Raw genomic sequence first — 24,829 nt, forward strand, 5'->3', positions numbered from 1 at the left:
TGAAAGCCTATTCGTTAGTTACTAAACTCAGACTGTGGATTTTTTAAAGTATAAATGTGAAAACCCATACAGAGTTCCTCATATGGACTCAGAAGAGTTGATGGAGAAAATGTTTTTTGAACTGTTTCTAATCTTTTGTAAGGCACATTATTTCAACCAATGGGCAAATACCAAATTTGTATAGGCTTGCTGTTTCAAATGAATATCTTCAAGAAATGTCCGAATCTGGGTTTTCTTTTTGTTGGACTGGCAAAGGGATTTCTTTCTAGGTCTGTTTCTCCCTTTCTGCCCCTTTCCTTCATGGATTTGGACTGAAATGAGTCCACATTCTGGTCCTGGCCTGAAGCTTAGACTTTCAGGAATCCAACAAGGCTGATAGTATATGCTAGAAGCTGAGTGAGGACAGAAACAAGAGACTAAATCTGACCTAAACAAAAAGCTCCAAAAGCCCTGGGCAAAGATTTAAATTAATGGAGGAGAGCAGGGAATCAATCAGTTCCCATCTCCATCTGACTAGCCAATGGGAGGCAGAGAGCCCCAAGAGGAAGAAAGGTCACCCCTGTGTTCCTCCAGCATATGTTTCCCCACCATTTTGCTCCAAGGTTGTCCACTTCCCTGCAGGTCTTATCAGCTACAGGGGCACAACCATAATTTTCTTTAGGAGGGGGCCCAGGTTACCTGCCATGCAGCAGAGTCATGTTCCAAGAGGCAGACATGTGCCCATGGGGTTACTCCCTTTGCACTGCTGTGCGACACAGGTATGTCCTTGCCATCTCTCATTCTGGAGTGGGCCTGGAAGTGGAAGAACAGGAGGAAGCACAGTGTGAAGATGATAGCCCAGGGTTCTGGGCAGTGGAGAGTTGAGGCTGGGGGGGCAGTGTCTCTCCAGGGGGTGGGGTAGATCCTGACCGGTCTCTGTCACTCGGAACTGCGTCTTGGAGGTGAGGAAGAACTGGTAATTGAAGCTGTCAGTGATCAGCTGGAACATAGATAGGGGGTTTGCAGCCCCAGGACATCATTGCCCCAGCTCTCCACTTCCCAGAATCCCTGACTGTCATTTCCTCATGCTGCTTCCTCCACCTTATTTACTTCTGGGTCCGCTCTGGGAGAAGAGATGGTGGCTGGGCGAGGACATTCATGTGAATTTGTAGTCGTGTCTATGGCCAAGGTGTACGTGTGGGGAACCTAGGACCCCTGCCTCCCCACCCTTGTTGTACCCCGATCAGGAATCCCATCTGTTGAGCTGTGTGGGTTGCATTATGGTCCTGGGATGAAGTTTAGACTTTCAGGAATCCAACATGGCTGACAATATGAACTACCAGGACAGAGTCTGAATGAGGAAATATCCTGACAGGGCTGACTGAAACACAAAAGTTGCACTGGTTTAATCTAAATCATTTTACAACGGGTCTATGTTGATTTGAGCGAAAATGATTGTAAGCCAGGTATAAACTGATTGCAAGTGTATCCACGCAGGAGTTGGCACAGGTTTAAGTAAATAAATGTAAAAAACAATTCTAGTTAAACCGTTGCAGCCTTTCTGTGTAGACCAGACTGAACATCTGTGGGTGGGTAGCCAGAAAAAGATAACATTAGAGCACTGGGTAAAAAATAAATTTCCTGACCTGGTAGTATTTGGGAAGAGCATTGATGAGGTCTACTAGCTGCTGCTTTAAGGAATGGTCCTTAGTGACAGGATGTGTGAAATAACCAAGAGTTTTATATTATTATTCCAATAGTGAGAAGCCAAAACTTTCCCCTCTCCCCCAATTAGCAGTGAGACAAAGGAATTTGGATGCTCCCTAGAAGATGGGTCCTTAGAAGACATTACCTTTTGTTTTCTTCTGTTTGAAAGCAGACTGACAGTCAATAGACAAGGTTACACATTGAATGCTTACAGCTAATCCAAGATCTCACTGCACCTCCTTCCTGTAAAATAGAATAGTTTGCTGCTGTTCTTTACTATGGAGGTCTGGCCCATGGAGACTACAACTTGTTCCATTAATGTGGTAAATATTCGCAATTCCATAACATAGCTTGCCACTACCCCAAGTGCAGGCCCAAGGAGGTGGATAACTCAGAGAAGAAGTATGCCTGCACGGTTTGTGGGTCTGCCTTCTACACTCGCTCGGGGCGGAGTCAACACATCAGACATAGGCATCCTGCGATGAGGAATGAGGAAAGAAAGGAAGCTAGAGTGGTTGGGAAAACAAGTCGCTCTCGGGTATGGACAGAAGAGGAAATTGAATTATTGATTCAGCTTGAAATAAAATATGCAGGGATTAGAAATATTAATAAGTGTATAGAAAGTGAATTAAAAACAAAAACAAATAAGCAAATATCAGATAAGAGGAGGGACCTGGCCAAGAATAAGGTTAAAAAGGATGAAGATTCTATGGTTTTATGGGAAGAGGGCAGGATGGGAGATATTTTAGAAGATATTCCTCCACGTGAGAAAATTAAACCTTTAAAAGATAAAATTTTAATTGATAGGTTTTTAACAGGAGTTAGGTGTAATGGGGCTCGTATTTTAGAGAAATTGGATTTTATTGAACAGCAATTAAATGCTTCTGCCACTGTAGCAGAAGGTTGGGGATTATTTGAGGAATTATGTAAATTGTTGATGAACTCTCCTCATGAAGATGTAGAGAATTTGGAAAATAATAAAGAAAATAATATACAGAATGATAATGGGAAAAAAGGAAGAAAAGTGGGTAAGCCTCCTGATAAATATAATAGAAATAGAAAATATGCTGGGAGAAAAGCTAAATTTAGATTCTATCAAACCCTCTTTGAAAAAGATAAGAAAAGGTTGGCTAGGATCATTATGGGAGAACCTGATAAAGCGACATGTAAGATAGCAGTTAAGGAGATTGAAACCTATTATAAAGAAATTTTGGGTAGAGAAGGACATGGGAATACCAGAGGATGGCCAAAAGTAAAAGAAGTGGTAGATAATGAAATTTTAAATTGGCCTTTATCAATTGATGAAATTAGAGAAGCCTTAAGAGAGATTGATAATAGTAGTGCTCCTGGACCAGATGGAATTAAGGTTAAGGATTTATGGGATATTTATAATTTAGACAGTAGGATTTTAGTAAGGATTTTTAATATTTGGTTTTTAAATAGACAGATTCCAGAGTGTTTTAAAGGCAATCGTACAATCCTAATTCCTAAAGTCAAGGATCCACAAGAGTTGAAGAAAATATCATCTTGGAGGCCATTGACTATTGGTTCGATTTGGATTAGGTTGTATACAAAAATTTTAGCTAAAAGATTATCAAGTACTGTTAAATTATGCCCCAGACAAAAAGGTTTTATCGCAGCCTCTGGCTGTGAGGAAAATATATCGATTTTAGAAAAGTTAATTAAAGGGGCCAAGAAAAATAAAGACGAAATAGCTGTTGTTTTTATTGATCTTGCTAAGGCATTTGATTCGGTTGGCCATGGTCACATTTTAAAGGGGTTAAAGAGATTTGGGATGTCAGAGAGTTTTATTGATATTGTAAAGGATTTGTATACAGATTGCTACACTGAAATTAGTGTTGGTGAGGATAAGACAGAACCTATTTTAATTAAGAGTGGAGTTAAGCAAGGTGACCCGCTCTCCCCTATTTTATTTAATATAGCCATGAACCCTCTTTTATATAAATTGGAAGATGAAGGAGATGGTTTTACAGTGCAGGGTAGAAAGATAACTTCATTGGCCTTTGCCGACGATATTGCTATATTAAGTAGGTCCTATAAGGGGATAGTTAAGAATTTAAAAATTCTTAATCAGTTTTGTAAAAATTCAAGTTTAAAAGTAAATGTTAAAAAGACAAAGGGCTTTCATATTTTCCCAAGCATGGGAACATATGTTATCAACCCAAAAGATAAATGGGGATTAGGTGATGAATTAATTGATTATATTCAACCTGGTGAGTCTGAAAGATATCTAGGTGGAAGAATAGATCCATGGGTGGGAGTGGCTAATAATTCCCCTAAGGAAAAATTAATTGATTGGTGTGAAAGTTTATGTAAGGCTCCGTTAAAACCTGCGCAGAAATTGATAATTTTAAAAGTTTACATTTTAACGAGAGTTTTTTATGAATTACTTTTAATCGAGCCGCCACTTTATATGTTAAATGAATTAGATGTTTTAGTTAGGAACACTCTTAAAAAGATTTTACATCTTCCCCAGTGTACAACTGACGGGCTATTCTATGCTAGAACTAGAGATGGGGGTTTAGCAGTTACAAAATTTAGTACCAAAATTCCAAACATGTTAATTCATAAATGGAGGAGACATATTGTCTCCAAAGATGATTGGATAGATTTCTCGTTTTTATATGCTGGGGAAAATTTAGTGGAGAAAATTTAATATATAGTGCTAAAACGGCTAATCCTAAAATGTGGAGAGATGAAGAGTTTTTAAAATGGAGTAATTTAAGATGTCAGGGAATTGGTATTAAATATTTTAAAAATGATTGTATTAGTAATTCGTTTTTAAAATATCCTTGCTTAGCCAGGTCCTCCTCTCTGATTGCGGCATTGCAAACGAGAGCGAATGTTTTTCCCACCAGGGAAGCTCTAGCAAGAGGATGGAAGATGGAGGAAGGGTTATGTAGATGGTGTGGTAAGGTCAAAGAGATAATTCCTCATATCTCTGGTCAGTGCATAAAAATGAAAGAAGCAAGAATTAAAAGACATAATAGAATAGTTAAAGCACTAATTGATAAAGTAGGAAATAAAGGATGTAAAATTTGGATTGAACCTTACCTTCATAATAAAGAAGGGAAGTTGAGAAAACCCGACCTCATTATTGAAAAGGAAGGAGTGGTAGCCATTGTGGATGTCACAGTTAGATGGGAAGACAACGCTGACAGTGTGGAGGCAGCCCACATTGAGAAGGAGGCATACTACTCTGAGTTGGAGGAGGAGGTGCTGCAGCTCACTGGTGGGAAGATCATCCACTTCTTTGGATTTGTGGTTGGGGCGAGAGGTAAATGGAGTGAAAGAAATGATGAAATTTTTAAAATTTTAGGTATTGATAAATTTAAAAGTTTTAAAGAAAGTGTGTGCAGGCTTGCTATGTATGCTACGACGGATATGTTGGCTCTTTTTAGCGATAAACAGTGAACCCGAACATTCATTTCGTGTATCCTGTGGATTTTAGATATATTTTAGATATAGATATATTTATTCTCCATATTTTAAATTTTATCAGTGGGCTTTAGTTTTCATACTATTGACCTGTTGACTATGTTTAACTGTCCTTTCATGTAATTTAATTTAATTTTAAAATTAATTGAATAATAAATATTACTTATAGGTTAGATCTTGATTTTAGATTATCTTAGCTACTGAATACTAGATTGGACGGCGGACTGGCCGCATAGTAACCAGGAAAGGGCAGGTATTTACGCCTGTACAAATAAGCCCGTTCCATTTTGATCTAAATGGAAGGTTGCTTGGATCAACATGTAACATTACATGGTGGGAGTATAGTCTTGATGGTCTGCAGCTCTGTAAGATGAAAGTGACCAAGAAGAATTCTGTAGGCTGAATTTGGCCCATGAATTGTGCTCTGGCCTACCCTAGTTAGTATCCAAAGTTATGTGAGGATATTCTGCATGTATTATCTCTCCATAAATAATAATTCATGCTTGTATATGTTGCCTTGCCTTCCAGGATCTCAACCTGCTTTACAAAAGCTAATTAATTTAGCCAGTACCCCTGTAATGTATGTAAAGATTACCCCAGTTTTACAGATAGAGAAACCCTGGCACAGAGAGGTTAAGTGACTCGTCCATGGTCATATGGCAAGTCTGTGACAGAGCCAAGAACCAAACTCAGGTCTCCTGTATCCCTGTGTTGTGCCTTAACCAAAAGAGCAACCTTCTTGACACATGCCCAGTCCCTGAGACGTAATAGTATGGTGCGGGCATTTGCCCTGTAACATGTTTTAAAATCTGCTTTTTTATTTTAAATGCTAATAAATAAAGTTGCAAAGTACTACACCCTGATTTATTTTCAGCAAGTCAGGGTAGGAGGGATGGTATTATGGTACATATTTCTCAGTCAAATAAATAAGCCATAAAATATTCATGACATTTTCGGGCATGCTTCCAACAATAGATTATTAAATAAGAGAAAGATTAAGCAAAGAAACCTGCATCAGCCTGACCTCTACGTAATGTACTTTTATGACTATGGGTCAAATTAATAAATTTACAGACATAGGGTTTTATTACTGTGTATGAATCAAGGTTCAGTTCTGTATTTATGGTGCAGTTTGTGAGAAAATGAAGACTCTCACGCTTTGTGCTAGGCTTGAAATTTACTGCATTCCTGTAATTATCAAATAGAATTAACCTTCTCTACTTTTGTGAAAACAATAACAAATTTTAAAAGTAAAATAAGTTATGGGTGATTTTTTTTTCCTTTGGGCCCAGATGGAGACCTTGGAAGGGTCATAATGTGGCAGAGCCAGCACTTAAACGTTATGCTTACGGGTGCACTATAATTACCTGGCTTATATAAAGAAAGTGCAGAAATGACTATGCAGGGGGATTCTTCTGTATTGTAGAAATGAGTTCTGCAGCAACCCACTTTACATTGGGAGGGGCATAGACCGGGGTTGTGGCCAGTGAGTCCATGAGCTACATGGATAATCTACCTCAAACACGCATAGGAGGGAGCAGTGGCCCCATGGCTGCTATTCACACCAATACCCTGCAATAGCAACGGTGCGGCAAATATGCATTAGGAATCATAGGGTTGAGGATTCCACAGGTAGAAGAGCACACAACGTGGTTACTCAGGCTGGATCATTCTTGTGAGAATTTCCTCCTTGGAGAATAAACCATGTTGAGTGAATTTTTCACTTACATATTGGCCCAAGTTTGTTCATTTGGTGAATTTGGGGGACAAATCTGACCAGAGTTTCTGGCTCAAAACAAAAACCTAGAGCACTCTCCCTCTGTGTGATGTAACTGAGCTCACTGAGGTGTGCTAAGTTAAATCTACTGATGTTTATAGACCACTTTCCTTATCCGGTACATGTGTGATGTATTGAAGACGTGGCTTCAAGTGTCTGCTGCTTAAGGAGATATTGGCAGATTGTTAAATCAGAACTCTCTCCAGAATGTTTTTATTGGGCAAAACCTGAAAGTAGATCTGCATCCTGACCCAGCCACTGCATATCTTAAAAGTTAAAGTTGGTATACAAATTTCCTCAAGGTGGAGAATGATTTTAGAAAAGGCAGTACAAAGAAACTAGTAATGAGGAAATTTCCTCCAATTAGGAGCAACATTACTATAAAAAATGAAAAGACAGTTTGGGGCTTAAAACCGATGTATCAAACCCACTAGCAATAGGTCCAAGTGATCTAAACAAACCAAAACAACCAGTCGCTTTTCTGAATGGGAACATACCAGTCCAGTTGGGTATATAAACAAGAAAGCTAATCTAGTTACATTTTTTCAATGAAAATCTTAAGAAAATGTGTCCATATGCTCTCTGGTATAAGACCAAAGTCCACATTCATTTGTGTAAGATGTTTCGTAAAATCACCTGGTTTATTGTTCTTTTTTAGCTAAATAGCCTGCTTGCCTAGTCACAGTCTCTTCTGCTTTTTAGGCTTGCAGACTGCACTGTCAGTTTTTGACAATTTGATCTATATTATGTAAATAAGTGCATCTCAGTCAAGTGCTCCAAATATAATCAGTATGGCTGATGCAAAGTCATACTGACATTTGACTTCCCTTGGCTCTGCTGGAGGTTTTGAAAACACATCCTGGTAGAGTGTGTGTCCCGGTAGAATACAGCTGTTCTACAGTTATTTTCAGAACCAGGAGTGGGATTTTGAATTCAATGTGCAAGTTGTATACGTTGGAAAGAGGCAGAGAATCCAGTGAAACAATACCACAGGATGTATTTTTCTCTCTGTAGTTACTGTCTTTCCATCAAGGAGAGATGGATAAAACTCCATTGTCAGTGCTGTGCTTAGAGCAGACACTGCTGAGTAATGCAAGGGGCTCTCTATCTCTGGCTGTTGGCTGAGCATACTGCCTCTGCAACAGTCTCGGCTCCTGTCAGTCCCAGGAGATCCCTGACCACATAAAGCCACCACAGCTCTCTCTAAGATAAGTAAGAAACTACGCTACCTCAGCCAGTAGAGCACACTGACAAGCACGCAGGTGTTTATGATATTCCATCTGGTAGGATGCACATGTAGAAGCCTGTCATTATCTGATGAATCCCAGGTCTCTCTTGTTGTAACCCTAGGGTGAGCAGATGCTCACATAGGCTCTGTAACTTAGTAGGATGGAAGCAAAAAGTGGACTGAAGATTGTTTTCACTGCTTTTGTCTTAACTAGTATTTTAACTTCTTGTAGGTCATTCCAATCGATCAGTGAAGGTTAAAATAAAGTCTTACTTGGCAAGATAGAATCAGGATGCCCAGAAAACATCACCTCCCAGAATAGCTATGGGAAAAAACCTGGGAGACTGGATTAGCAGCTTTGGTTCTGCTTGTGCAATTAGATGGAATCAAAGTTGTAGGCCCTTATACGCAGAAAGTCCGCCTGGAAGTCATGCAGCTGCACAAGATGCTTACAATTCCTGAACAACCAAGACTGGAGTCAGCCAGCCAAGGCCACTAAGAGGATGGAAACAGCAAGGGATAGGTTAGGGATAGGAACTTCAGAAGATGTTTGTTCACCACATCACCTGGACAGCCTCTGCCAGGGATGCTCCTAGGGAACCCCAGCTGGAGTTTAAAGCTGCTCCCTCATGGCAGAGGGCGGTGGCTGTAGTGCCACCTGATTCCCGCTGCCCTCCCCCCCACACTTCTGGTGTGGTATGGAAACCCTGTCCTGGGAGTAGTAATCACCCTATAGCTATCTTAGGCTACGGCTGCACTGATGGCAGCAAAGTCGCTGCTGTCAGATTGATTTCTCTGCATCGACTGAGCGGTCAATGAAGACCCGCTCAGTCAATCCAGAAATCGACGTACTAAGACCACCTTCTCAAGTGGCGTAGCGCTACGTCGATGGGAATGCGGTTCCCGTCGGCGCAGTGCAGTAAAGACACCGCGCAAAAGAGGAGCCCAGAAGTCGACAGGAGTTACGCAAGTTTTTTGCATAGCTTGCGTAACTCCTTTCGACTGCTGCTGAATCCCGGAGGTAAGTGTAGACAGGGTCTTAGATACTTATATAGCCCGTATTATCATTACTATAGCATTTGAGCACCTCTCAATCTCTAAAGCCTTTATCCTCACAACACTTACGTAGGGGAAGTGATATTATCCCCATTCTACAGATGGGGACCTGAGGCACAAAGAGACTAAGTGATTTGCCCACAGTCACACACAAAATCTGTGAAGGAGCAAAGAGTTACACTCTGATGTTCTGAGTCCAAGATTCCCACCTTAATCACTGGACCACCATTCCCCTCTTACATGTATGCCTGCCTGCATGGGGTGAAACAAGTCAATGGGCTGCACAGTGTCACAATTAGCAGAGTAAGTCACATAGGCATACCAAAATGTCTAGGTTTCATCTCTAACATTCATCTTAAGATGTGTTTAATACTGTAGCTCTTCCAGATTCCACCAGCATGCTGAGGTTTTGGCATCAGTGCCACGCATCTCTGTAACAGCAGGCTTACTTCAGTGGGTTTTATGAAAATAGTTTCCATTGTAACCCCCTGTTTTCATGTGCTTTTTATGTTTACAAAAATCGTCTTTGGGGCTAAAAATTTCCATGCCATATCTTTGCCAAAAGGTGAACTTAGTTGTAAAACTTGGAGCAAAAAGTCCTTCAGCCATGTTTTAATCATGGGAGAGTAGGGAAACAATACACTTTTCCATTAGAAAAAAAACTGATTACTGTTTTTTTTAAATAATAGAAACACGGAAAAAAGGAGCTAAGCTTGAAACCTGAATTTTGGCCAGAAGACTGCTGTATGTATGTGTTTAGGGGGGAAAAAATTGGTTTTGATTTAACCAAGAGCAATGGAATTCGAATCCAGGTCTGGGCCCAGATTTCAAACTCTCCCACAGTTCAAGGGAGTCTAGATATGTCCATCTGAACAGGTGCACATTTAAAGATGAATGTGCATGTGAAACTCAAGTCTCGCATGGGCCTTCTGCACTTGGGTGAACTTCATCCATGCATGCAGTGCTAATTATAGCTTCAATTCAAGCACTCACACACACGCTTAAGTCTCATTGAAGTCAATGATAAAAATTCTTCTTTTGGGCTGAACATGTTCATGCTGCAGCTTTTCTAAAAGGTGACCTGTTTTTACAATCCCATCAACATTAACGAGACTAAAGCACATGCTTAAAAGTTAAATGCATGCTTATGTGCTTTGCTGGATCAGGGCCTAAGTGCACGTCACATGAAGTGCATGATTCATTCAAGCAGCTTGCAAGCTCTGCCAGCTCAATAGCTCTGCAAATCGAATGTTTTCTTTAAAAAGGTCAGGAAATGTAAATACAAAAGGCTGGCTTATGCAAAGTGAAGATTTCACAGTTAAAATAACCAAAAGGAAAGGCAAAAATTAAGCTTCGAACAGTCATGTTAATTTAGCCTCCTTGCACACTAGTACTACTTATTATTGATTTTTCCTGATCAAGCTGTAGCTGTGTATATTATTGGTCATATCGTTATATGTATACTGAAACTATGCAAGATGTACTCCATGGCTGAGCAGTTACTATTGGGACTATAATATTAGTATTTTCTGCCTTTTTCAGTGATTTTCACCATGTAGTCAGAATGTTCCACTAACACCTTTTTTTTTTTTTGGCCTTTTATTATTATTCCCAGATTGCCGTAAATATATGTTTGACAAAAGGCATCCAAAATTGTGTTTATTTTGGCTTTTTTGACCAAAGTCAATGAGTCATTAAGAAGCTTCAGGCCATGGAGCCAAGGTTATAGACAGCAAGGAGCGTGCTTGCTATGAAGAACACACACAGCAATGTATCCACAAGGAATAGGGCTAATGCAGCAGGGCTAGTTCAATGGCAGATATTTAAAGTGACATATCCACCACTAGACAGACTGAAGAATGAGTGTTCTAGGGCAGCCTGTTGTGAGCTGCAACAGCTCATAACCAGGAGCGACACAGAGGTGCTTAAAGATGTGAGGAGGAGGAGGAAAAAGACCAGAAAAGTTTGAAACAGACATGAAAGGCGCATGCGCTTGAAATAACAGGTGGGTGGTGCCTACTTACCATAGGACTGCGAATAAGGATGTAACAAGTCTGAGAAAGGATGAGAGAGCAAGCAGAAAGTGCTTGGTCTTGCTAATTGCAAAGATAAGTGGGGAGGAATTTGTCCCCAAATAAGAATATAGGGCTGAATCCTTAGCTGCCATTACTCTCTTTACCTCAATGGGAATATGCCAATTTACATCAGCTGATGATCCTGGTCCATTATGTTGACTTTAGGTACTGACATGAACTTACAGTGGTTAAAATCTTTGAAAGCTTGGGAGAGACATGGATCTTGAGAAATTCCACCATCTTATATGCTGTTTCTTTACCATCACTTTCTTCATCCTCAGGGGCTTGAAATAGGACAAACAAAACTCAATTTATATATTTTTAATTCAATCCTCTTTGTCTTTTAGCATAAATTTAGGGCCTTGGATAAAACAAATGTCTGATGATAAGTATGTATTTTATTGGAAAGTTTCAGGCAGTTTAGTCATTCTTTTCCTCCAGGAACACTTTACATGTCATTCTGACATGATAGATTGGCTTGTGGAAGGAAAATACTTTTTCACACAGTGCATAATTAGACTGTGGAACTCACTGCTACAGGAAGTTGTTGAAGCCAAGAACTCAGCAAGATTCAAAATGGGATTGGATATTTATATGGATAACAACTATATCCAGAGTTCTTATAATTAATTATAATAAAATTTTGGAAGGGCTATTAAACCTCATGCTGCAGAGTTTAAGCCAATCTCTAGCTATGAGTGACCAAGATGAGACCGAATACCGAGGCATATTATCCCACATCTGCCTACGGTGGGTTTCTTGCATCTTCCTCTAAAGCATCTGGTTCTGGATATTGTCAGCAATAGCATAATTGACTAGTTGGACCTTGAGTCTGATCCAGTATGGCCACTCCTATGTGTGCATGCATACAACTGCTGTATGTTGTTTCTTATTGATTTTTAATAGTGCCTGTGGTGTGGTAAGTACTTTCTAAAGACCCAAACCTTTCCCTGAAGAGTTCACAAAATAAAAATGATTTTAGAGTTCCTTTTAGCATGTTGTTTTGCAATAAAGAGTTTTTGAACTGTGTAATAACCTTTGTTTCAGCTCACAGTGTAAGACCACTCATGAATTTAGGAAATGTGCCAAAAACTAGAATATGCTCACTGTGTTATTTAGATAGTAATCTTTTTGTGAGCACCATCCTCCATCTTGTATGTTCTGTGCAGTGCCAAGCACATCATTGGCTCTTAAAATAGTAGTTATAACATCCAAAATAATTGTTCAAGAGCTTGCAAAGGTGCCAGTAGCTAAGGATTCAAGTGTTGGCTCAAGCATGACCAAGTACGAGAGAGAACCACTCTGTTCCAAATATTCAAAAGGCAGAATAAACAAGTATTAGCAGCCAGTGTGGAAAAGAAAAATTCCAGAAAACTGAAGTCGAATCTAAAATTATAAAAATCTGACTTTATTAGAGAGATGGTAGGGTCAAAAAGGGTTGGGTTTCTTTCATTTTGTTTTAAAATGTTTAGCACTTGTTACTAATTCTTGTTTGTTTATTCCCTTGTGAGTATGTTGAGTGCAGTGTTTTTTGTTCTCTGCTTTCAAGAATTAAAGAAATGTCAGGAAGAACTCAGTGAGGGACTGCATCAATTTTTGAAGGTTGCTACTAATTTTAAAAAGGCAACATATGGCATATTATTCCGATCTACAGGAGGAATGAGCAGAACTGCTATTAACAATGTATTACAAAGATTTTAATGTTTAGGCGTCATTCTTTTTCTGTCCTCTGGCTTTCAACAATCCACATTGTACTATACTCAAAGTTTGGTGAATACAGCTACAAAATGTTGGTGAACATTCATTCCTATAAAAATAGTAATTTTGTTTCTATATTTGCAACAATTTTGTGGGGTTAGTTTGGTTTTCTGCTTTTCCTAATATTTGTGCAAGCAAAATTATGTTAAAAGAACCACTAGTGAAATAAGGAACAACTCAGCACGAGGAAGAGTGACATAATAGGGCTTAGTATGTTTGTGAAATGGAAAAATGTTACAAATACTCAGGCAAATATAGGCACACACACACACGCGCATGCATACACACAATTGTGCAAATCGTGTTCAAATGGCCAACTGTCCTTTGTGGGTTTGGAAGTCACCTGAAGAACTGAAACTATATGTTGTAGCTTAGAGAGGATCTGTCACACTGTGTGGATAATAAATACTTGATACAATTGTTGCAGTGAATTGTTTATATGCTGCGATTGGCTGAAATTTGTTTACAAACTGTTCATTAAGTTAGTTTGAATAGCCAACAAATTTGTAAAAATCTAACTCTTTGCAGATAATTCAGACGCAGGGCGGAGGGGAAGGAGGGGTGCTAAATTTGTCAAATTGCTGTGAATAGCTTGCCCGGCCCTCTAATTGTAGAATTTATATATGGTCATATGAAGGCAGCCTGGCCTAGAAGAATGAGCATTGACATGGGAGTCAAGATCCCCTGAATTCTAAGTGAGTTCTGCTGCTCAGAGCTTTCCCATGTCTCAGCTTTTCCATCTGTAAAATGATGATTATACCTACCTATTAAGCAGGAATGTTGTGGAGATTAACTAGATAATTTTTTACAAATGATTTGAAATTATTCAATCAAATTAAAAACCACACTTCTGCCTGAAATATTCTCCCTTACTAGTGTCACACCTAATATTCTTGAGGGAATTCTGCACCAAACAATTAAAAATACTGCACCAAAAAATTAAAAAATCTGCCCCCAATATTTTAAAATGCTGCATGTTTTATTTGTCAAAATAACACAATACAATAATGCCAGTTTCAATTATTTTGGTAATTTATTTCAAAATATCAGGCAGCAAGTATGTCTGTAACAATACAGACAACAAAAGAGAAACCCCTGCAGCCACATGGATCCTCACTGCAGAATCAAGGTACAAGTTACCCTAAAGTAGAAGAAATGGGAAGGAAAGCAGAGAGCAGATTAGTCAGTTGAGAGAATGCATTAGCACAGTGGAGTCTGTCCCCTGTCTCTTCCCAGGGAGAGGTGAAGGTGCTTCCTGCTTCTCTGAGGGCAAACGGATCCCAAAACCCACTTAGCTGCTCCTAGGCCCACCCCCCCATTCTTCAGCTCCCCTTCACTCAGGATCTTTGCCCCAGGGACTGTCCCCGTTCAACTGCTCCTCCCACACTCACTGTCCCCTTCCTCAGGGCATAGCCTTATGCCTTCATCTCTCCCTTCCCCTGGAGATTGACTCCCCTTTCCCACCCCACCGCCCCTCCAGGCTCCAAACCCCCCTGCCCTGCCACTGGGGACCCTCTGCTGCCCTCCACTACCACTGGGGACCATCTGCTTCTGTCCACCCCCAAATATCAGGGCCTCAATGCACCCCCCGTCATCCCCACCATAGGGCATCCTGTGCTACTCCCACCACCACTGAGGTCCCTGTGCTCCCCCCTCCCACCCTGACTGACCCCTTCCTTGCCTGCCCTATCCCCAGAGGCACTAGGGTGGTGGAGAAAACTGACTGCGGGAGCTGAAGCTGGAGAACCTCCTATCATCTACCACCATTGAGAACAGCCTAGCTCCATCCTCCCTGGAACCCCCTTTTAAGTAGTTAAAGGCTGCTATCAAATCCCCCCCATACTCTCTTGGTATTCATATTGTCAATACCAAGAGTGACCGCTATGATCATCTAGTCTGACCTCCAGTATACATAGGCCATAAACTTTTTCCCAGATAGGGCTCCCAATGTTCTTCTATAGGCCTCTCTTTACTATTTTGTACAAAGTCTTAATTCTACTCTATAAAATATGCCTTAACAGATTTATGGTGATCTTTCTCAAAGACTGAAACATTTTTTACAGTAGGGATTTAAATATTCTCTTGTATTGTGCTCATGCATGAGAACTAGGAACTGATGTTGACCAGACAGAAAGTAAAATTTGACCTGTCAAGTTTCCAAGCTAATGACAATCCAAAAGGTAAAAGGAGACAAACAGCAAAAATTAAGAAAAGTAAATTTATTTCCAAATGAAAGAATTTTTAAAATAACCTAAGGTGATATTAAAACTGATTAATATATAGTGGATCAAATTCACTCCTGATGTAATTCCATTGTAATAAATTAATATGGCCCATGATTTTTATGTTGACACTGTCCTTGTAAAAGTATAGTCAGATAAGATTATTTTATAATTCTCACAGTGCACCGTAACTCAGAAAGTTACCACATCTTTCTTGTTTATTTTGACACTATTTAGAGAATATATAAAACTTGTACAACGCAGCATTTATTTATCTATTAATAACGCTACAAAACTGCCAAAGTTCTAAATGGGGTATTCACTATTCACTATTAAATCTGCATTTGAGTAAGTGTTCTTATTCCTCTGCTGATTTATCTTGATAGGCACCTGGCTATGAGAAAGCTTTTCCTATTATAAAGTTGCATACACTTTATATGAGTCCCAATATCAAAAATCATAACCTTTCTTTATCACTTTTGGCTATGATATTTAGGATCATAACTGAATCTAAATGCCTGAAAGCAAGAATAATAATATTTTACATTTCTGTAGTGCCTTTCATCTCAAAAGATCATATAGATTATAGACTGGGCCGAAATCCTGCTTGTATTGTTCATTCCTTGGAACTATTCATATGAGTGTGATAGGCAGGATTTGGCTTGTGATCCCATTGAAACACAGCCATCGGTGAAGCCCTCTTTTCCTACTGCAGAACAGATTAAATTTACCCTTATACATGGGCCCATTTAAGACCTACACATTGCTTGAACTTGACTTAAGGCCAATTTTGAGATCTCAAATTGTAATTCAGTGGTAAATAGGACTTGTATTACCCGTCTGCACCAGAGTGAATCTTACCCATTATTATGAGTGACACACCCATTAAAGTCAATGGGAGATACTTTTATCCTGCAGTGGAAGAATCAGGCTTCTGCAATGGAACGTATCAGCTGTTAACAGTGTTCACTGCAGTACCAAACACAACAGGAAAAAAATGAAGACCATCATATCCAAGGGCATGAAGCAGTTGAGTAAACAGAATATTATTAGCTACATTCAGATCTGGCCAGGTCATTAGGTTTAATATCCTATTTTTGCTTAAATTGTTAAGGAATTCTTAGTGCCTGATTATCAAAAGTGCTGATCCTCTCCCCAACTCCCACTGACTTACATGTAGTTCTGCATGTTGAACGTTGGAAGACCTTTAATGACAGATTGTCAGGACCTCCATTTTATATCTCTTCCAAAGACTAATCAGTGTTCAAAGATAAATTGAAACAAACGGCCCCAAAGCACCTTTTAGAAAAGCTAGCTACATTGATAAGAAATATTTTATCTGCAGTCATGCAAAACCACGTTATTCCTTTGCATGTATAACTACAGCTTAAAACTGTTGCTATAATGGAATGAAATTTGTAAACTGTCTAATTTAAGGAATTTTACAAGTCTTAGAACATTGCAGTGTTACAAAAAGCAAATGCCAAAAAGGTCAGGAAATTCTATGCGATGGTTAGAAATACTTGAAATTATGGAAATGCAGAATTAAAAGCCAAGCAACCCAAACATGGAATGTATTTATTTTGTGTCGCTTCTCAACTGGGAAAGTCAATGTGAGGCTGGAATTACCTCTGTGTGGAGGTAGTTTGCAAATGTTGATCCACAGAAGAGAATAAGAACATGCCATTGCTTGCAGTTAACATAATTACTCTTTTAGCACAGGGGGTAGAGGCCCATCCTTTTAGTGTTGAAAGTTCTAAGGTTCAATCCCCCAATAATAAATCATCATGGGAGGTCTTTCCATAGGATTAATGGGTTGAGGGTATAAGAGCAGGATCTAAGGATGAAAGACATAGTTTTTCTAATTCAGTGACAGGAGTCAAAGATTGTGAGGCTACTGGAGTCATGAAAGATATATATACTGTTTCTTGAAATATGTAGCGAGAAGCTAGGCAGACAAGAGAATGGAGATGATTCTACAGTGAAGCAGAAAGAGACAGGGTAGTTCTAGGGATAATGCGGCTTTATCTATTCTAATAAAGTTCCTTATTCAATATTGGAAGAAAGTGGTTCTGTGATTTTTATTTTTATTTTTTTAATCATTGTCAGTTCACAGACAGCTACCTACCAACTAACTCCTAAAGGAAGAGGCTGTGGTATATCTGGTAACATAGGAATCTAGTTAAAGAGATCAGTATTTGTTTATGATAGACAAGTTGTTTTCACTTTTTCTATAAACTAGTTTTTGTTTAAATGCTGATTTTTTGTAAATTGTTGGTAATTACTTCTGAAAGCTTGTTTTTTAAATATACTATGTCTGTAAATATGCTGCTCAGAATTTGTTAGACTTGTAAAGAAATACTTGTTCTTCCCTAACCTAATAGTTACTGCCCTTAATTTTCAAAGCAGTCATTGGGGAAACAGGATAGATCTGTGTCTGATCTGAACACCTCTGAAACATGTCACTAAACATGTTAGTAGTGTGAGGACATAACGCTTAGCAATGAGTCCTGTTAAACAAGAAAAATAGGGGTTATTTGATGGCAGTCACCTTTTTTAATCTCTAAAATGAAAAACTACTATCCTGTTATAACCAGCTAATAGACCTGCTTTGAAAGCTGATATACCATACCCATTTTGCAATCTCAGCAATAGTCTTTGTGGAGTTGATCACTTTACAGGAATCCTTGCAGACTATTGACAAATTTTGCAAAGTATGCTGGATCTTTACATAGCAGAGGGGATGTAAATACCTTTGACAAACGTTATCAGCTTCATGAGTGGTAGATAGAGTATTCATATGTTCCCATAGTCAAGAAAAGTAAATCCAAAAATGGAAGCATAACTTCTAAAAAAAAAATCTCGTGCACTGATCTTAGCAAGATAGGAAACAAATTTGAAGTTACAAGCAGGTTTTGGAAATGATGTGAAAAATAGGTTTTAAGACTCTTAAATCAATGAATTACATCTATTATTTTCTAAGAGGCGATACACCCAAAACAGCTTTTTCAAAGAGTTTAAGGGCAGAAGGAACCATTAGATCATCTAGCCTGACATCCTGTATAACATAGGCCATTAAGTTTCACTCAGTTGCCTCTATATTAAACACAATAACTTGTGTTTGGCTAAAGTGTATCCTCCAGAAATGCATCCAGTTTTGATCTGAAAACATCGAGACAGAGAATCCACTTCCTTTGACAGTTTGTGTTAATGGTTAATCCATTAACCTGTTAAAAATTTGTGCCTAATTTCTAATTTGAATGGCTTCAGCTTTCAGCCATTGGTTCTTCTGCCTTTCTTTATTAGATTAAAGAACCCTTCACTACCTGGTATTTTGTCCCTGTGAAGATATTTATACACATCAAGTGACCTCTCAATCTTTTTTTGTTGTTGTTGGGGGGTGGGATCTAAACAGCGTAAGCTCTTTAAGTCTCTCACTATAAGGCACTTTCTCCATCCTTCAAATAAATTTTTGTGGCTTTTTTCTGCATCATCTCCAATTTTTTCAACATCTTTTTTTAAAATGTGGACATCAGAACTGTATGCAGCATTCCAGTATCAGTCTAACCAGTGCCATATACAGAGGTAAAATCACCTCCATATTCCTACTCAATACTTCCCTGTTTATATATCTGAATATTGCACTAGCCATTTTTGCCAGAGTATTGCACTGGGAACCCACATTGAGTTGCTTGTCTAACTCTAACACTTAGATTCTTTTCAAAGTCACTGCTCTCCAGGATACAGAACCTCACTCTGCATTCCTCCTTCTTAAAAATATAAGTTTGCTTCTGGTTGTATTAAAACACGTTTTGTTTGACTGGACCCAGTTTACCAGATTGCTCTGCATGACCACTGTCCTTATTATTTACCACTCCACCAATCTTTGCGTCGTCCACAAATGTTATCAGCAATGATTTTATATTTACTTCCAGATCATTGATGAAAACAATGAATAGCATGTGATTTAGGACCAATCCCTGCAGAACCCCACCTAGAAAATCTCCCTCCCATTCTATGATGTTTCCTTGTTGAGAGCTACTTCTTGAGATCTGTCAATTAACCAGTTCTTAATCCATTTAACATGTGCTTTATTGATATTGTATAGTGGTAACTTTTTAATCAGAATGCCATGAAGGATTGAGTCAAATGCCTTACAAAAGTCTAAATACAGTTTATTGCATCTACACAACTTTATCAACTAAACTTGTAATCTCGTCAAACAATAACATCAGATTGCTTCACAAGACCTATTTTCCATAAAATTATGTTGGCTCATATTAATTATATAAATAACCTTCAATTCTCTGTTAATTGAATATCATTTCCATTATTTTTGTCAGGCTAAGTGGCCTACAGTTATCTGAAAAATCCCACTTATGCTTTTTGAATACTTGAACAACATAAGCACTCTTCCAGACATCTGGAATTATCCAGGTATTCCAGGATTATTAAAAATTAAAATCAGTAAGCCAGAGATCTCCTCAGCTAACTCCTTTGGATTCTTGGTGCAAATTATTCAAGCCTGCTCGTTTAAAAATGTTTATTCCTAATAGATGTTATTTAACATTCTCCTTAGTTACTAAAGGACTGGAAAGCACTTCATCATTTACATGTGATATGAGTACATCATCCTGCTTCTTTCTAAATACAGAACAGAAATATTTATTGAACATTTCTGCCTTTTCTGCATCATTATTAAGAATTTCATGATCACCATCTAACAATGGGCTTATAACATTGCTAGGATTTGTTTTGTCCTTAATATACTCCTTCTTATTGTCCTTGGCTCTGACAGCCATGGATAAGTTCCTGTATGTCTTTAGCTTCCCTTATCAATTTTCTGCACATCATAACTTTTAATTTATATGGGTTGCTATTTATTTCCCCTTTCCCCCCCATTTGATATATGTTGCTTTTAGCCAAAGTTGTCATCTTTCTTGATTGTGAAATCTTTTTTTTTTTGACCATTTAATAAACTCTTCTTAAAGAACGCCCAATTTTCATTCACATTTTTCTGTTTAAATTTTTCCTCCCAGTCAATTATGTTCATAATTTTCCTCAGCTTTCAGAAACTAACCCTCTGAAGCACCTAATATATATATATATTGCTGTTTGGGACTCTCCTCTGTTTGCCGATATTGAAAGTATTCAGGACATGATCACTAGTCCCAAGCAGCCACCAACTTCCAATCCAGTGATTAGTTCATCTTTATTCATCTTAATTCATGAATACATCTTTGTCCTAATCACTTCGAATTTTGCCAAAACTGCCCCCCATAGCCACACCAGAAATGCAGAATCTGAAGTGCACAGAACCTATTATTTTGAGAAATATAGACTATGCGGATGGGAAATAATGGAAAAATTGCCACTAACCTCCAACTATGGTGAAATTAGTGACTGTCAATAATCCTGATCCTACAAGCTGCAGAACGAGAGCAAAACTTTACACCAGCATAGAGCACTGTGGAAATCAGTGAGGTTCTGCATGGAACTAGGGGTCCACCTGCATGGAGCACCTTGCAGGGTCAGAGTCAAGGTCAGTTATTTTATCCTCCATTTTTTAACATACCATGCAACTTCAGGATATCCTAGAATTTATCTTTTTATGTATTTGACAATTAAAATATGGGTACATTTTGGGCTGTGGGGAAATGGCTGGCAATGAATAGGTATATACATGGATTTGGGCTTCCAGTGGCATCAGGAGTTCTGCTGATTAAACTTTATTTTTCTGAATGTATCTTTAATTAAGATTTAAAAAAAAAAATCCTTTCCAAGACCCTGTCCATTTATAAAGTTCAGGGAGCCCTGGGGAAAATTATAATGCCTCTGTGTGTGCGTGGGGGGAGGGGGAGGTGTTGTGATTCCTAGTCCATCCTACAACTAGCACCGCCAGAACAGAGAGAACTCAATCCTTTGAGGTGAGGGAGCTAAACAAGGATAAGAACACTTCAGAAAAAAAAGACCTTGTTAAATGTAAGTACCATGTCTAAGTACTCTAATCATTCTCATTCAAGCCCTATAGGATCATTTAACATTGACCCCTTTGTGTTAGAGGAGAGTAGCTTAAAACTACAAACTGTTCCTGTTGTATGATGGTCTCTGTGTGGCTGTACCAGCAAGGGACTCCCTCCCCGTCACCTTTGACCTCCAATAATCTGCATAGAGGAATGACAGACATTCAGTTGAACAGGAACAGTCGTGAGCTGGGCTGCAGCCGGAGGAGGTGGACTTACAAACCAGTCTGTGAGAGGCAGAAGTTACAGTCTGATAGTGAAACAGCAAACCCAGAAAGAAGGTGAAATGAACCCTTGGAAATGTATGTGGCAGCAAATACATGATCAAAGGACCAAGAGAGCCGCCTGATTGTTGGACACCGGCCCTCTTAAAGGTTAAGAAATGGGCCAGACCTCAGTCTCCTCTCTGTCTGAGCAAGCCAGTGGTGAGTAGCACTGTAAAGCAACAAGCGAGCAAGCCATTCTGCCGGACTCTCCACAGTGGGTGCTTGGCGCGCTCTATAATTGTTGTTTTCTCAGTTGAAGAAAAGTGAAATTGCAGTGAGTTGAACAAGCTGTGTGCGTAGATGACCTGCTAATTCCCTTAGATGGACGGAACAGCAGAGCTGCACCAAATTCTTTGTCAAAAAAAAGTAGAATGCCTTTGAGGTTGCAGCAGAGTTTGCCTTAAAGGCACAGTGCACTCTTTTCCTAAAAGGATGCCTTAGTTTGGTATTATTGGAATACTTTTTTATTAGTTTAACACTGGTTAGATCTGAAACTAACCCATTTATATAATAAAAAGTTACCTTGTTAATGATATATATATATATATATATATCAATAGCTCAAGGAATCACACATTCCTTACTGTTACTGTCTTTTTTTTTTTTTTTTTAAATCAGAAACTGTTTGTCTGAGATGCAAGAAAACAGTGCTTTTGGTGTTCTGCTTTGAAACATAGAAGAGAACAGTATGCAATGGAGTTCTGCTGTCTACAAGCTCTTCTTAGTGCCCGTTCTAAATGTATTACTTTGGCTTGATGCATGTATTTCCTCCTCTATTTTTCCTTTTTTTGCTCTGCTTCCACAGAATACAAACACTGTCTAGCTATACCTTAGGTTTTAAATTCTGTACTAATGTATATTCTCTTTACTCATCGTTCATTTGAATTTTTAAACAAGCCATCAAGCAGGCACAACTGACATGTAACCAAAGACTGTTTCTCTGAAAACATTAACAGGCTGTCTCTGAGTTGCAATGCACTGTTTCTTTCCTCTCCCCCCTGCTGCCCCTGCAAATTTTTTTTTAATTAAAAAAAGAAAGGAAGGAAGGGACCTTTGGCACTTATCCCAGCAGTATGGATAGCAACCCACCCATCTGTTTGCTCTTGGCTCTCTTACATTTTATGTGTAAGCCGACTAGTTTAAAAAAAAAACTAGTGACATTTTAAAAAAAGCAATTTTAGTTGTTTCCAAATTAACTTTTGGAAGATTAATGTATGTTTGATATTTTGGGGGCAGAAGCATGTTGATATAACCTGATGTGTTTTATTTACTGAACAAACGATCAGGTAACCCGCACAATAATCAAAGAGAAGGGAATGTAGAATCTAAATTAATACCAGCAAGGTTTGAAATTTCCAGTAAAAACTGCACTGGGCTCAGAGCTTTTTCTTTAACACCGCTTTCTCTTGTCATCGTTTAAAACAAACAAACAAACAAAAAACGTGGTGAGGATAACCATTCTGTATACTTTGCGTTTATTTCCTAGTGTGTTTAATGCTACAGATATGGGACTGCTTTGCAAAAGAGGCTCTCTTTCCGCTTCTTTACTGTCAGTTTATTCATGGTGCTGTGGAGTATTAGAGAATGGTTTTATGAAAACATGGAGGTTTTCTGGAGAAGTTTATCGTGTTGCAGATGGTACAATTTTCAGTTCCCACAATGCATGATCTTAGTAAAATTATCTGTGTAAGAAAACTTTGATTATTCCTTCTCCTGACCCACTTCATCCTCTATGATGATACATTAGAGAAATTTGGCCACGTTTTTAAAGGTCTCACCCAACAGCAAATGCATTAGAATTTCATCAAGGTAGCTGTTGTTAGGAAACAAATGTAAGGAAACGGATGTATTAGATAAAGTTTTTGTTAAACTTCCTTTTAAAAAATGTGTTCAGAATGTTATGTGTTTTGGTTAGGGGATGGGGTTTGTGTATCTTGAAACATGTTAGTTGTTGTGTCTGTATTTTTCACAGTGTACACTAAAATTGTACTAGTTTTATAACTAATTTTAAAAAATCACACAGTCCTCTTTTCATTGAAACCAGCATTTTCAATCAGGAGTAACAGAAGAAAACCAGCTGGAAAATGTAGATTTTGAGGGAACTTTGGGAAGATGCAGATGAGTTTTATAATAATTGTGACCATTTTAACTGATGAGCGTACTACCCTTGTGATTCTTGAGTTAGAGGTAGCGTTGCCTGAATACCCTAGTAATAAGACATTGATGCAGAAAGTTTCACAAAACTGCAGCAAGCTTCTGAAAATGTCTGGGAAGTATGTTCTCAGCAAGAAACCCTTGAGACAGATGGGTGGTTCCTATGGATTCTGTTTTTTCTACCTAGTCTATTTTACAGGTCTGGTCTGGATGCTTAATAAGTCACAAGGTTTGGGGCCAAATCCAGCTCCATTGAAGTCAATGAAATGACTTCCACTTGACTCCAAAGGAGATGGGTCGCCTCCTCATGAATAGGCAAATAGTCCAAAATTCTTCGGTCCATTTAGCATGCCAGCCAACTTACAAACTGTATAAATCATTGACAGTTGCTAGAGATGAGAGAGTTAAAGGAGAGCTTTAATGTTTATACACAGGGGCTGCAAATCTGTTTTAGTGTTAAGGAATCAATAGGCCATTCAGACCTTTAGCCACCCAAGCAAAAGCAGCTGAGAAAGAGCTTACACCTGCCTGGGGTTCCAACTAGGGTTGCTAATCTTCCAGGATTGTCCTGGAGTCTCCAGGAATTATGTCATGTGATGAAACCTCCAGGAATACATCCAACCAAAACTGGCAATCCTAGCTCCAACTTCTTTCTCATCCAAGCTAACCTTTAGGCCCTGATTGTGCAATATGATTTCCTAGTGTGGACTATTGTGCCCATGTGCAGTTAAGGGTCCAGCATCCGGGCACCAAAGGTCTGCACTACAGGATCACATTTCAGAATTGGGGCCTTAAATTGGATCAAGAAGTGGAAATTTGTTCGGTATAGAGAAAAAATTAAAGTAAAGGTTTAGGGGGCTCTTGCCCAGAAATGGGACGTATCAAATGAATGTCCTACATTTCTTATTTATTTTAAATCAAAGAAAGGAGGGGACCCTGAAAAGTAAGTTTGCTTGGTATTTATCTGGAAATGTGTGTCAAGATGTGTAGACCCAAGAAAGGAGGGCCCCAAATAAATGTTGAACATTTCCCATGAGTGTCTTGCAAGATCAGGGCCTAAACCGAAAACCAGAGCTAGCATCAACTCTGCAAATTGTATATACAGCCCAAATCAGGTTGCCCCTT

At 38.8% G+C, this 24,829-nt stretch overlaps 1 protein-coding gene across 3 annotated transcripts in view; it reads left to right on the forward strand.

Moving 5' to 3' along the window:
- Nucleotides 1-24,829, forward strand: part of PHACTR2 (phosphatase and actin regulator 2) — a 146,627-nt gene that overhangs the window by 22,492 nt on the left and 99,306 nt on the right. For 2 of the 3 annotated variants that reach the window (XM_067542354.1, XM_067542357.1), the window contains exon 1: nt 21,199-21,709. The exons of the other annotated variant lie outside the window; for it this stretch is intronic. In XM_067542354.1, the coding sequence (XP_067398455.1) occupies nt 21,667-21,709 (43 nt within the window). In that variant the 5' untranslated portion in view covers nt 21,199-21,666. Of the gene's footprint in view, nt 1-21,198; nt 21,710-24,829 lie in introns of those variants that run through there. 3 annotated transcript variants of the gene reach the window in all.

This window comes from Emydura macquarii, unplaced genomic scaffold, assembly GCF_026122565.2.
Source record: "Emydura macquarii macquarii isolate MOO-44397 ecotype Brisbane River unplaced genomic scaffold, CSIRO-AGI_Emac_v2 contig_705, whole genome shotgun sequence".
NCBI lineage: Eukaryota > Metazoa > Chordata > Testudines > Chelidae > Emydura > Emydura macquarii.